General features: G+C 45.0%; 1 protein-coding gene across 1 annotated transcript in view; it reads left to right on the forward strand.

The window, feature by feature from the left end:
- The window catches only part of LOC141106880 (uncharacterized), a 57,829-nt gene extending 46,149 nt beyond the window's left edge, over nucleotides 1-11,680 (forward strand). The window contains exon 19 of the mRNA XM_073597809.1: nucleotides 10,464-11,680. Coding sequence (XP_073453910.1) covers nucleotides 10,464-11,410 — 947 coding nt within the window. The 3' untranslated portion in view covers nucleotides 11,411-11,680. The remainder of the gene's footprint in view (nucleotides 1-10,463) is intronic.
- Nucleotides 11,681-15,611: the final 3,931 nt, after the last annotated feature.

Consider the following 15,611-nt stretch of genomic DNA (forward strand, 5'->3'; position numbering starts at 1 on the left):
TAGCTGGACAGATTGGGGTAGTGAGTTCCAGAGGATGGGAGAGACTCTGGAGAAGTCCTTAAGACGAGCATGGGAGGAGAAGACAAGGGAGCTTGAGAGCAGGAGGTCTTGAGAGGAGCGTAGAGAACGGTTTAGGTGATATTTGGAGACAAGATTGGTGATGTAGCTCGGGGCAGAGTTGTGAATGCCTTTGTATGATGTTGTTTGTAGTTTTCATTTAATTCGCTGGGCGATCGGAAGCCAGTGTAGGGATTGGCGGAGAGGGGGTGGCAGACACTGAGCAGTTGGTAAGGTATATGAGTCTGGCAGCAACATTCATGATAGACTGAAGAGGGGATAGCTTGAGGAGAAGTAGGCCTATGAGAAGGGAGTTGCAATAGTCGAGGCGAGAGATGGCAAGGGAGTGAATGAGTAGCTTGGTGGTTTCATTAGTTGAAGTTTACAAGCTTTTGACAACGATTGGATTTGGGGCTGAAAGGACAGGTCAGAGTCTAGGTTTACACCTAGTACCCTGGCCATATCTTCAGGGAAGCATATCCCACTTCCTATTTAACACAGCCTTTCTCAACATTTTCGACACAGAGGAACCTTTTGAAATAACTTTCTGTTCCCAGGGAACCCCTGCTAAGCATTACTATATATTTTATTTTATTTTTTTTTTTCAAAACGTTTTTATTTAGCATATCAAAAAGTAGACATACAAGACATCGGGTAGGTGTTACAGCAAGTATATTCAGCAATGAATTCCACAGTGATCCAGAAATTATTGTAATCATCAGCAGTCCATAGCCATACTTTTCTGGCTCTCCAACCCTCTCTCACTTCGATAAATTTGCTCTCTTTTTTTTATAAAACCATAGAAAGCCATCAGTTCAACACCCCCAACTTGCCCCTTAGGAGAGGGAAGGAATCATTCCTCCCTATTCCATGAAGGGCATAACCCTCTACCCCCTCCCCCTAGGGATTTCAACATTCAGTTTTTGAAAGCCATGGACAATGGGATAAAAAAACTTTAACTATCCTACTACAACCTTCTAACTTCAATATTCATTTTTTCCTAACGGTGTGCTCATATTCTCACCCTCTGGCTGAACTCTGCCATTGGAGTTACACTCTTATGTTCGTACAGAACTCTATGTCCCTTCTTCCTCCAGTTCTTGGAGTCCACCCATCTAAACCATTCTAAATTTCTTGGGGGCACCCCTGGCCTCATACGTCATTTTATATAAAAGTATATCCACATTTACTACCTTAACCCACATCCCTACTGCCAGCTGCTCTACATAAATCCATCGCCGGGCTATAAGTTTCCTTACTCCAAAGTATAGGATCCTAAGGAACAGTTTAGTGTATACATTCATCTCCTCCTGGTCAAAGACCCCCAGGAGGCGACATAAGGGAGAGCATATATTAGGTAGTCCAAAGTTATCAGAAATAAATTCAGTTACTTGAGACCACAGCGGTCTTATCTTAGGGCATTCCCACACCATATGGATGAAAGTTCCTTCCGCCCCATACATTTATGACAGACTGCAGATTCCCTCCTACGCATTTGGTGTAGTCTAGTTGGCGTGTAATACATTAGGTGAAGGTATCGAAGTTGAATCATCTTATCCGTGGAAGAGATGACAGATACAAGATAGGTATCGAGAGCCTCCTGCCACAGCTCCTCAGACAATTCCGGGACAACAGTCACCCACCGTGCTCTGGCCTTGGATAATAAGCCTGGGTTCCCAGGACCCACTTCCCTATAGTATCTAGTAATTTGTTTAGATGGATCCGGGTCAATCAGGACCTTCTCCGGCTCCATATTCTGTACATGAAGCTCATCAATCCCAAACTCATTCCCAACTGCATGACGCAGCTGAGCATAGCGGAAATGCCACGTCCTGGGTATTCCAAATTGTTCCCTCAATTGTGTAAAAGTGGGCAATCCATTGTCCTGGCATATATGATGTAAATATTTTATACCATATTTTGCACATATCTGTCCTTCTGTTAATTTAAAAAACTCCTCCAAGGATTTATTGCACCACAAAGGGTTATTTGGGAATAGCCATAAGGGCCCATCCCTTCTCCGTTGGGAACAGAGATGGAATATTTTTCCAGGAAGTGCCAGGACTGACACCACCTTCCTCTCCGGGATCACGTTCCTGTACACCATATTTAGTAGGTTTTTTTGTGAGGTGGCAACCGCTGCTTCCAATAAAGTAGTGGCATTAGGTGTCTGGGGAAAAAGTCGCCAGCGTAGAAAGGACAATTGTGAAGCAAAAAAATAGGAACGCAGGTCTGGGAGGACCATCCCTCCCACTGTAACTGGTAATTTTAGAACTTCTTGAGAGAATCTGGGGGCGCGTGATCCCCATAGGAATCCCACAATAATGGAGTCAATGGTTCTGAAAATCCATAGTGTAGCAAAGCCTGAGGTGTTCGAGGGTCCTGGATCTTGCAGATACAAAAGCATGTCACCTGCATAGAGACACACCCGTTCTTCAAACTCCCCAATTCGCAGACCAGCCAAAGTAGGAGTAGATCTTAGCTTTACTGCCAGGGGCTCTATGGCCAGAGCAAACGGGAGGGGCGATAGTGGGCACCCCTGCCTAGTTCCCCTGGATATAGGAAAGGGGTCTGAGATAATGCCATTAACCCTTAGTCTGACCAATGGATCTGTGTACAGCAGCCGCACCCAGGAAATAAGAGGCGAAACAAGTATGCCCACTCTACTGAGTCAAAATACTTTTTTGTATCTAAGGAGGCTGTTAGAGAAATTAGATGCTTATTTTATAATCATTTATGCATGCTTGCAAAATATTTCTTAGAAGTAGAATAATTTGAAGTGACACAGAGTTGTTTTGAGTCCTTGAAATGCATATAAATCACAGAGATAAGATTTTAGTTCACTACAGCCTGATAAGATAAAACCTCTTATACAGGTGGTTTAAAAATAATTATGTGGAATATGGGAAAGTTATGTACAGTACAATAATTAAGTTTGACAGGGTCAAACAAAGGTCTGCTTGTGCCTTCATTAAAACTGTTAAAATACATTGAATAAGAAAACACTGATGTGTATGCAGCGAGACATATAACACCTAAGATGGGGTTATTGAAAGTTCATTCTACCAAAGTGGTAAATCTGTTATCCTTGAAGTTGGTGAAGTCTTATCAGGACGAGGAGGGTTTGATTTAACACAGCTGGGTGCCATACTGTCTCTACACAGGTGTTTTTAATTGGACAAAACCAGTTATAAATCACTTTAATGAACATATAGGAACTCTGGGAATGAATAAGTTTGTCTGGTTGTAGAACAGGTGTCAGATTTATGGTTAGTTACATTGACGTAGATCTTAGCAACCAATCATATCTAGGAGAGATGGCTAAGATAAGGCTTGTAAAGGTATATAAATGCAAGTTTTACAATTGTTAGACAGACAAGTCAGATAGGAGCCCATAAGGCTGAACTCTATGTATGCTGCCCTATTGCACGGGTCATAGAGATCAGAACCAATGGGCAAATATCTGTCCTTTTGTTGTAACTTGTCTCCTCGTACGAGTCAAATAAAGAAAACTTCTTAACTTGATCCAGAGTGTGGTCTAAGGTGAATTTCCCTCACAGAGACTACTACTCTTGTCCCATCACTTGGAAGTAAAATGTTCCTAAATGGCATACTGGTGACCGAAAACCCAGAGATTCTAACCCAGGTTTTGTCAACTGGGGTTTCATGGAACCCAAGGGTTCCTCCAGTGGTTGCTAGAGGTTCCTTGAGCAATGAGTAATTTCAGCCTCTCTAATTTCTGACACCATTGATCTTTTTAGCTACAGTATCTGTAAAGGGGTAATTCTTCCTAATGACCACAAGTGTAAGACAGTAAATGCTGACCGCAGAGGTGAGGAGGATTCTGGGAGGTCACATGACATCACTCTTATCTCTATTAATAAAACACAGACCTGACCGGAGAGGTGAGGAGGATTCTGGGAGGTCACATGACATCACTCTTATCTCTATTAATAAAACACAGACCTGACCGGAGAGGTGAGGAGGATTCTGGGAGGTCACATGACATCACTCTTATCTCTATTAATAAAACACAGACCTGACCAGAGAGGTGAGGAGGATTCTGGGAGGTCACATGACATCACTCTCATCTCTTTACTTAAAACTCAGATCTGACCAGAGGTGAGGACGATTCTGGATAGTCTGTAGTGATAATTTTTACTTTCTGTCCTTACACAGGATTATAAAGTTGTAAAGAAAATATCGAGTGAACCATTTACACTCAACAGTTATGTGAAAGGGGCATCACCCATCACAGTGCCTCCACCTCACTGCCTGAAAGAAAACTGTGGAAAGAAAGTTCTAGAAGCCATCAACAAGCTGATGGAGCAGCTGACAGGAGAGGTGAGTGGTGCCGGGAATTCTGGGAAATTATCCAGTAACAGACAAGGGATGTGTCTGGATGGTGACTGTATCATTGTGTGTGTCAGGTTCCTATAAGGTGTCAGGATGTCACTATTTCCCCATGCAGGAGTAGGAGTATTTAGAAGGACACAAAGATCTCTACAAGGACATCATGATGGATAATCAGCCACCCCTCACATCACCGGGTAAGAGGAGACTTTATTGTAAAGGAGAGAGCAGTACAGAGGCTCCACCTAGATCCCCCATCATCTGATAAACACATAGAAACAATGTATTCAGTCAGTGTGTGTGTTTCCTACAGATGGATCCAGTAATGGGAACCCACCAGAGAGATGTCCCCGTCCTCTGTATTCCCGGAATTCAACACAGGAAGGTCACCCCATCCCTCACCATCATCAGGTAGGTAGGACTGTAATCTAACCATGAGAGGACACTCTATGAAATTCCTGGTTCCTTCCTTTGTACAAATGTATTCTGTTATATTTGGGGTTTAGAGTGAAGAACTGAAAGACATTAAAGTTGAGGTTAAAGAGGAAGAAGAAGAGGTGTTGGTGAGTGGAGATCAGCAGTCTATGGAGGAGGGTTGTCCTTTGGATTCCCACAATTCTACACAGGAAGATCACCAATATACAGAGAATGGTAGATCAGGAGATCAGGTAGATGGGACTGGGCACAAAGAACTAAAAAATAATTCTATGAGAGAACATTCTTCTATGTAATCTCTTATTATTGGCAGCAGTGTTTCCATATTTTATATTTTATCATCTCTGGAATTTAGAATGAAGAACGGAAAGACATCAAAGTTGAGTGTAAAGAGGAAGAAGAAGAGAGGTTGGTGAGTGGAGATCAGCAGTCTATGGAGGAGGGGGAGATGATTATGAAAAGTAAACAGGAGGAATCTTCTCTACATATTAACACAAGTAAGTAATAAACACTAATTGCAGAAGCATTTTCTTTATTTAATTTATTTCTTTGCATTTAAAGAATTACGTTTACATCATTTCATGTGTTGAAAAGGACAAATGTTCGTGGAGTTCACCCCAAAGAAATTAAAATGTAAACCTGCTGTTTAGATGCAGGTCCACCTAGATCCCCATCATCTGATAAACACATAGAAACAATGTATTCAGTCAGTGTGTGTGTTTCCTACAGATGGATCCAGTAATGGGAACCCACCAGAGAGATGTCCCCGTCCTCTGTATTCCCGGGATTCCACACAAGAAGATCACACCATCCCCCACCATCATCAGGTAGGTAGGACTGTAGTCTAACCATGAGAGGACATTCTATGAAATTCGTGGTTCCTTCCTTTTGTACAAATGTATTCTGTTATCTTTGGTGTTTAGAGTGAAGAACTGAAAGACGTTAAAGTTGAGGTTAAAGAAGAAGAAGAGAGGTTGGTGAGTGGAGATCAGCAGTCTATGGAGGAGGGTTGTCCTCTGGATTCCCACAATTCTAAACAGGAAGATCACCAATATACAGAGAATGGTAGATCAGGAGATCAGGTAGATGGGACTGGGCACAAAGAACTAAAAAATAATTATATGGGAGGACATTCTTCTATGTAATCTCTTATTATTGGCAGCAGTGTTTACTGATGTTTTATCATCTCTGGAATTTAGAATGAAGAACAGAAAGACATCAAAGTTGAGGATAAACAGGAAGAAGAAGAGAGGTTGGTGAGTGAAGATCAGCAGTCTATGGAGGAGGGGGAGATGAATATGGAAAGTAAACAGGTGGAATCTTCTCTACTTCTCAAGACAAGTAAGTAATAAACACTAATTGAAGAAGCACTTCTTTTTTTTTAATTGACTTCTTTGAGTTTAAAGAATTAATTTCATATATTTTCATGGGTTGAAAAAGACAAATGTTCTTGGAATTCACCCCAACAAAATTAAAATCTAAGCCTGCTGTTTAGATGCGGATGAAAGGAAGGAAATCTATATCAGGTTTAGCCCAATTTTCCAACAGGAATGAAATAATTCCATCCTGTTCCCGAAAAGTTAGTCAGATAATTTCACAGATCAACATTCTACTATTTTTAATTCCTACAAATATTAGTAGCTGAAGAAACCCTCAATATCATGGGGTGCTGAACCTGAGGTCCTCCCAGCTGTTGCGGGACTACAAGTCCCATGAGGCATTGCAAGGCATACAGGTGCCTCTCTAATCCAGGCGCATGATGGGACTTGTAGTTTCGCAACAGCTGGAGGGCCACAGGTTGAGCACCCGTGCTCAATATAATATATTTTTGTTTTGGGGTTTAAAGTGATATAAACATACACTGGTTAATTTACATTGCTCCTTCTATTTCTGTGTGTGGATGATGGTGATGTATTTATTAAAAATAAAACAAAAAAACATCTAAGTACCTTTTTCCTAATCAATATCCAGCTGTCACATGACCCGGCTCTCTCCCAGCCTGTCTGCAGGGAAACAGTGGCAGGAGGAGCTTCTAGTCCTCTGTTGCTGGTCACGTGTTCAGAATAAAAAAAAAAAAAAAAAAAAAACAGCCTTTGGAATACAAAGTAAAAACAAATATTTAATATCAATAAACTGTTTTAAATTGTCATGCAAATATATATTTGAAATCAAATCTTTATTATTTTTTGGCAATAACATGGTGTGTTATCCCAAAGGGGCAGGAGGGGTCCCCCATCCCCCCTCAGTATGTTGTCACACTTCCAAGGATTGAGGTGGAGGAAGGTCCATCTCTATTCTTCAGTAACAATGCCACCAATGCTCTGTCACAGTGTGATTTAGGTGTACTGTATCCTTTTATCTCACAAAAGTGAGTACACCCCTCACATTTTTGTAACTCTTTTCTTCTATCTTTTCATGTGACAACACTGAAGAAATGACACTTGTCTACAATGTAAAGTAGTGAGTGTACAGCTTGTATAACAGTGTAAATTTGCCACCCCCTCAAAATAACTCGACACACAGCCATTAATGTCTAAACCGCTGGCCACAAAAGTGAGTACACCCCCTAAGTGAAAATATCCAAATTGGGCCCAAAGTGTCAATATTTTGTGTGGCCACCATTAGTTTCCATAACCTGCCTTAAGCCTCTTGGGCATGGAGTTCACCAGAGCTTCACAGGTTGCCACTGTGTCACGGAGCTGGTGGATGTTAGAGACCTTGCGCTCCTCCACCTTCCGTTTGAGGATGCCCCACAGATGCTCAATAGGGTTTAGGTCTGGAGACATGCTTGGCCAGTCCATCACCTTTTACCCTCAGCTTCTTTAGCAAGGCAGTGGTCATCTTGAAGGTGTGTTTGGGGTCGTTATCATGTTGGAATACTGCCCTGCAGCCCAGTCTCTGAAGGGAGGGGATCATGCGCTGCTTCAGTATGTCACAGTACATGTTGGCATTCATGGTTCCCTCAACGAACTGTAGCTCCCCAGTGCCGGCATGTCACGTACCTGATGGAGATCGAGCTGTAGAGGGGGCTTCTCTTGCACCTCCTGTCCAACACCCCTGATAGTGATGACAGGGAGTGGGGGACACAGAGTGGCACGAGGGCCGAGGTAGCAGATGACTCTGGCTGGACTTTGGCAGGAACCAGGTGGCTGGGGAGCGCTGAACCGGAACTGAAGACAGGAGCTCCGTGTCGCTAAATCAGCAGCTGGAGGCGTAGCCGGGACAAAAGCCAGGGGGTCATCAACAGCCTGACGGAGCAGGTATACCGAGACGTGAGGCAAAGACAGAGATGGGACACAGGCCAGGTTCGGTACACAGTTGGGCAATGAGGCACAGGAACATCAGACAGGAGCAGAGTCAAACACAAGCCGTGGTCACAAGTAGGCAGGCAGAGGTCAAGAGGAGGTTCAGGCAAGCTGGGTCAGGATACAGGAAACTGGTATGGATCGGGTAAGCAGGCACTAGCTGAAAAGACCACTCAGCAAAGTATGCATGTCACTGGCAGGTTTAAATAGGCGGACTGGCGCCAATGCGGGCACGTGCGCGCACGCGCTTGCGCATGCGCCAATACATGTCCTTTCTAGTGCATTTCCTGGAATGTCCACGCCTGCGCACCACTGTGCGCTTGTTACCCGGGTTTCTCTTTCACGGCAGCACTCATGCAGTCCCAGACCCTGACACTCCCACCACCATGCTTGACTGTAGCCAAGACACACTTGTCTTTGTCCTCCTCACCTGGTTGCCGCCACACACACTTGACACCATCTGAACCAAATACGTTTATCTTGGTCTCATCAGACCACAGGACAAGGTTCCAGTAATCCATGACCTTAGTCTGCTTGTCTTCAGCAAACTGTTTGTGGGCTTTCTTGTGCATCATCTTTAGAAGAGGCTTCCTTCTGGGACGACAGCCATGCAGACCAATTTGATGCAGTGTGCGGCGTATGGTCTGAGCACTGACAGGCTGACCCCCCCCCCACCCCTTCAACCTCTGCAGCAATGCTGGCAGCACTCATACGTCTATTTCCCAAAGACAACCTCTGGCTATGACGCTGAGCACGTGACCTCAACTTCTTTGGTGGACCATGGCGAGGCCTGTTCTGAGTGGAACCTGTCCTGTCAAACCGCTGTATGGTCTTGGCCACCGTGCTGCAGCTCAGTTTCAGGGTCTTGGCAATCTTCTTATAGCCTAGACCATATTTATGTAGAGCAACAATTCTTTTTTTCGGATCCTCAGAGAGTTCTTTGCCATGAGGTGCCATGTTGATCTTCCAGTGACCAGTATGAGAGAGTGAGAGCGATAAAACCAAATTTAACACACCTGCTCCCCATTCACACCTGAGACCTTGTAACACTAACGAGTCACATGACACACCGGGGAGGGAAAATGGCTAATTGGGCCCAATTTGGACATTTTCACTTAGGGGTGTACTCACTTTTGTTTCCATTAATGGCTGTGTGTTGAGTTATTTTGAGAGGACAGCAAATTTACACTGTTATACAAGCTGTACACTCACTACTTTACATTGTAGACAAAGTGTCATTTCTTCAGTGTTGTCACATGAAAAGATAGAAGAAAAGATTTACAAAAATGTGACTGAGGGGTGTACTTACTTTTGGGAGATACTGTACGTTAAATGTTTTCTGCTTTGATTGCACCCAGTTCCATGCCGGAGGTCTGGGAAACTGTTGAATGCTCTACCAACATAATGTATGAGACTTCTAACACTTATTCCAAACTTGGTTTCCAACAGATGGACTCTATCTATGGAAGTCTACTGAGGGACATCTTATTGTATCTCAGGGTTTTATTGCAGAAGATAATGGAATTGTACGATATTTTGCCAGAGTAAATCCCCCAAATTGTGAGGAACCTCCACAGAAATCGAATGTTGATACTCAGGATGTCCGTCGAAGATCTCACGGTGAGCCTACACCAACAGATCCAGGAGTGGACCCGTTATCCTGCTCCGAGTGCGGGACATGCTTCATTTACAGAAGACACCTTCTTCGACACCAGAAACTTCACACGGGCGAACGTCATTCATGTTCAGAGTGCGGAAAATGTTTTACTGAGCAAAAGCTGCTCCTCAGGCACCAGAAAATTCATACAAGGGAGCGCCCTTTTTCATGTTCAGAGTGCGGGAAATGTTTTACTGAGGAAAAACTGCTCCTCAGGCACCAGAAATTTCATACGGGGGAGCGTCCTTTTTCATGTTCAGAGTGCGGGAAATGTTTTACTGAGCAAGAACTGCTCCTCAGGCACCAGAAAGTTCATACAGGGGAGTGCCCTTTTTCATGTTCAGAGTGTGGAAAATGTTTCCTTATGAAAAACGCACTGGTTAGACACCAGAGAGTTCACACGGGGGAGCGTCCTTATTCGTGTTCGGAGTGCGGGAAAGCTTTCATTGAAAGAAAAGACCTTCTTAAACACCAGAGAATTCACACGGGCGAGAGTCCTCATTTATGTTCAGAGTGCGGGAAACGTTTCATTCAGAAATCAGGCCTTCTTAAACACCAGAGAATTCACACGGGCGATCTCCCTTATTCATGTTCAGAGTGCGGAAAATGTTTTGCTGAGAAAAAAGCTCTCCTCAAGCACCAGAAAATTCATACAGGGGAGCGTCCTTTTTCATGTTCAGAGTGCGGAAAATGTTTTGCTGAGAAAAAAGTTCTCCTCACGCACCAGAAAATTCATACAGGGGAGCGTCCTTTTTCATGTTCAGAGTGCGGAAAATGTTTTGCTGAGAAAAACACACTGGTTAGACACCAGAGAATTCACACGGGGGTGCGTCCTTATTCTTGTCCAGAGTGCGGGAAAGCTTTCACTGAAAAAAGAGACCTTCTTAAACACCAGAGAATTCACACGGGCGAGAGTCCTCATTTATGTTCAGAGTGCGGAAAATGTTTTGCTGAGAAAAAAATTCTCCTCGAGCACCAGAAACGTCACACGGGCGATCTCCCTTATTCATGTTCAGAGTGCGGAAAATGTTTTGTTGCGAAAAAAGTGCTCCTCACGCACCAGAAAAGTCACACAGGGGAGCGTCCTTTTTTATGTTCAGAGTGCGGGAAATGTTTCATTCTGAAAAACGCACTGGTCAGACACCAGAAAATTCACACGGGGGAGCGCCCTTATTCGTGTCCAGAGTGCGGGAAATCTTTCCTTGAGAAAAATAGACTTGTTATGCACCAGAGGATTCACAGCGGGGAGCGTCCGTTCTCCTGTCCAGAGTGCGGAAAATCTTTCATTGACAAAAGAGAGATTCTTGTACACCAGAGAAACCACACCGGGGAGCGTCCTTACTCGTGTCCAGAGTGCGGGAAAGGTTTCCGTTACAAGAAATCACTTGTCACGCACCAGAGAATTCACACTGGTGAACAGCCCTTTTCGTGTCCAGAGTGCGGGAAGTGTTTTGCTGAGAATAAAGCGCTCCTCGCACACCAGAGGAATCACGGCGTCGAGCGTCCCTTTTCGTGTTCAAAGTGCGGGAAGTGTTACACGAGGAAGGCAAAACTTCTTGCACACCAGAAAATTCACGCGGGCGAAAGTCCCCATTTATGTTGAGAGTGCGGGAAACGTTTCATTCGCAAGGAAGCACTTACTGCGCACCAGAAAATTCACACCGGGGAGCATCCTTTTTCATGTTCAGAGTGCGGGAAATGTTTCACTGAGGAAAGAGATCTTTTGACACACCGGAGGAGTCCTACCACTGAGGGTCAGATTTCCTCCTAGTGAGAAAATCCTAGTATAACCACATGAAGATACACAGTATATAAAACTGTATGGAGGCTTTTTAAAGTGTATATTTGAAAAAAATAAAGATATATATATATTTCTCCAGCACATTTCTTCACGTTTTCACTCACCGCTTGCCGACCGCTTCACGCCGATATACTGCGGCAGAAGGGCACGTACAGGCATAATAACGTACCTGTACGTTGCCCTTTTAAGAAGCGGCTTGCGGGCGCGCGCACCCGCCGCGGGCTCCGTGAGCGTGGTCGCGGGTCCGCGGGGAGACCCGCGATCGTCTCTCGCGGAGAGGAAGAACGGGGAAATGCTGACGTAAACAAGCATCTCCCCCGTTCTGCCTAGTGGCAGTGTCACTGATCTCCGCTCCCTGTGATCGGGAGCGGTGATCAGTGTCGTGTCACACGTAGCTCCTCCCCCCCACCCCCCCCACAATTAGAATCACTCCCTAGGACACACTTAACCCCTGCAGCGCCCCCCCCCCCTCCCTCCTGGTTAACCCCTTCACTGCCAGTCACATTTACACAGTAATCGCACTGATCGCTGTGTAAATGTGAATGGTCCCAAAATAGCGCCAAAAGTGTCCGATGTGTCCGCCATAATGTCACAGTCACGAAAAAAAAAAAATCGCTGATCGCCGCCATTACTAGTAAAAAAAAAAAAAAAAAATTATTAATAAAAATGCCATAAAACTATCCCCTAGCTATAACTTTTGTGCAAAGCGATCAATATACGCTTATTTTTTTTTTTTTATACTAAAAATATGTAGAAGAATAGGTATCGGCCTAAACTGAGGAAAAAAAATGTTTTTTTATATTTTTTTTTGGGGATATTTATTATAGCAAAACGTTAAAAATAATGCGTTTTTTTTTTTTTTCAAAACTGTCGCTATTTTTTTTGTTTATAGCGCAAAAAATAAAAACCGCAGAGGTGATCAAATACCACCAAAAGAAAGCTTTATTTGTGGGGAAAAAAAACGACGTCAATTTTGGTTTGGGTGCAACGTCGCACGACCGGGCAATTGTCAGTTAAAGCGACGCAGCGCCGAATCGCAAAAGGTGCTCTGGTCTTTGGCCAGCCAAATGGTCCGGGGCTTAAGTGGTTGACCACGTAAGGGCCGAGCCTATTTTTCAGACTCTGTGTTTACAAGTTAAAATCTTTTTTTTTTTTTTTTTTTTTGCTAGAAAATTATTTAGAACCCCCAAACATTATATATTTTTTTTTTCAGACACCCTAGAGAATTAAATGACGGTCGTTGCAATACTTTACGCCACACTGTATTTGCGCAGCGGTCTTACAAACGCAATGTTTTTTGGGGGAAAAAAAAAGGAAAATTTATTATCAAATACTTACCGTCATTTTCCTTTCCCGATGGACTCCATGGCAGACTACGTGTGGGTTAACCCCGCCTCCTCTCCAATGCTATAGGACCCCATTCCCATAAGTTAGGGACTGCGTTCCGTAACTAGCCGACTCTATGACCAATGGGTGGGACCTCCGTCTGCCATGGAGTCCATCAGGAAAAGGAAAATTACGGTAGGTATTTGATAATAAATTTTCAGTTTTCCTGACAGACTCCATGGCAGACTATGTGTGGTCAATAACTAGCCAATCCACATGGGTGGGTGTACTGATCAAAAAAAGAAATTTAATATGCCCCTTCAACCGACAGGATTCTTCCACTAAAAGATAGAGAAACAGGCTCTATGCAAATAAGGTGACCTAAGGCATTAAAGGAGGCCCACAAGGCCGCTTTGCAGACGACATCAGAAACCGCATGCCGGGCTGCTAAGAAACCTCCATACCCCTGGTGGAACGAGCCGTCACCGCCTCCAGAGAAGCCCAACCCTTTAGCCCTATAAGCCTGCTGGATGGATTGGATGAGGTCGAAGCTCGATTCCCTTGTTATTGCAGGATAAAGAGATAGCTAGAAAGTCTAAAGGAGGAAGTAACTTGCAGGTACTCCTACAGTATTCCCCCTACCTCCCGAGGGTGAACCTCAATGGAGCCTGGAGCCCTGAATGTAGGTAAGACATTTTCTTGGATCTCATGGAATAATGATGCAACTTTTCGGACCTGAGCCGAGCATAGGAATAAGGACCCTCTGGTCCGGGAAGGAAATCAGAAATGGTCCTTAAAGGCCTAAAGAACCCGATCTCAGAGACTCCCCTTTTGCCGAAGTAATGGCAACTAGAAGGGCGACTCTGCAGAAAAGTCTTTGATAGAAAGCGGAGCGGATCCTGCAGTACTGAATCCGGCCAGTGAGCCGAGGACAAGAGGAAGATTCCACATGGGGAATCTTGACCTTCATTGGGGCCTGAGTCTTGCCGCCCCACGGAAGAACTGCCGGATTAAAGGGTGAACAGCCCTCAATATTCCGGAGAAGGCCGATAGGGCTGAGACTTGAACCCTGAGGGGGCTGATGGATAGAGTCAGACCCAAGCTGGAGAGAAGGAAGCCGGGTTATTTTGGAATCCCGGCCCTCTGCCTGATATACCTGTAGAATGAGAATCCAACGAACTTGGTCCAAATTCTCCCGTAGACCTTAATCGTGTTTGCCTTTCTAAAGCTCATGAGGGTGGAAATCACTCTTGACACGTACCTGAGAGTTTCCAGCCCCTCCCGCTCATGAACCAAACCACCTGTCCCAGTAACGCTGGAAGGGGTTCAGGGCTGCTCCCTGAGAAAAAGCCCGGACTGAGAGGAAGAGGAACCGGGTCCCAGAAGCTGGGCCAGGTCAGGAGGGAAAAACAATGGTCTGTTCAGCCAGTAAGACACCACCACCACCCCCTCGATCACTTCCGCTTGGAGCCTCTGATAAAATCTGAGGACGAACGGGAACGAAGGAAAAGGCATATACCTTGCTAAAAACTCCACCAATCTGTCAGGGCATCTATTCCGAAGAACTGGCTGCAACGACCCCGGTCTTCCTAATCTTGAAGTTGCCAGGATCCACTCGAACGTCTCCACATGAAGGGACCACTCGATGTTGTCTGTGTGTGAGACAGGAAGTCCGCTTTGGATGATCTGGACTCCGGGAACGTAGACTGCCAAGATCTTGGCCCGGTTTTCCTGGGCCCATGACACGATGGGCTCGACTTCTTGGGGCAAAGTGGAGCTCCGAGTGCCCCCTTGTCTCTTCACATAAGAGACTGCTGTGGTATTGTTCGTTCCCAGAAGAACTGCTTTCCCCTTTCAAGATATGACCGAAGGCTTGAAGGACACACCAGGCTGCTCGTAGTTCCAGGACATTCGAGCCCGGGTTGTGAAGACGAGCATCCTACCTGCCATGTGCAAGCTCTAATCAGCGGAGGGCTCCCTATCTAGCACCGCTGGTATCAGTCATGACCGTGACCCATAAAACAGGGGCGATGGAGTAGCACATGAGCAGATTATTGCGCTGAAGACACCAGAAGAGCCTACTCCTCGTCACTGGTGTTATGCGGATGGATTGATCGAAGTCTCCTGAGTTCCACTGCTGGAGAAAACCAACCTGGAAAAGGCGTAGCTTCCACAGAGACCATTTTACCCTGGGGGGCATAGGGACCACCGTGCCATTAATATTTAGGCACTATGAGACCCTCAGGCGTGAGGAACTCAGAGCCCGTGATATTCTTCCTCATATGACTGGGATCTCTTCTCCTGGGAGAAAGATGGTGCTTTCCATAGTGACGAGCTAGGCCCCCAGATATATCAGGCGCTGAACTGGATCCAAGTGGTTTTTTTCTCAGTAAGGATCCAACCAAATTCGAGCAGTGCGATGATAACCTGCTCTCTGTGGATCAACAGCTGCTCTTTGTCCAGGGACAGTAGCAAGAAGTCGTTGAAATAGTGGTACAAGTGTATCCCTCTTGTTTTGATGAGGGCCACCATGGCCAGAAGAACTTTCGAAAAGACTCGGGGTGAAGATGTCAGCCCGGAAGGGAGGCAGGTGAACTGTAGATGTTCTTGCCCAACCACGAACCGGAGATATTTGAAAAATTCTCCTTTTATAGGCACATGGAGATAGGCATCCTTT

This window comes from Aquarana catesbeiana, linkage group LG08 (assembly GCF_042186555.1).
Source record: "Aquarana catesbeiana isolate 2022-GZ linkage group LG08, ASM4218655v1, whole genome shotgun sequence".
NCBI lineage: Eukaryota > Metazoa > Chordata > Amphibia > Anura > Ranidae > Aquarana > Aquarana catesbeiana.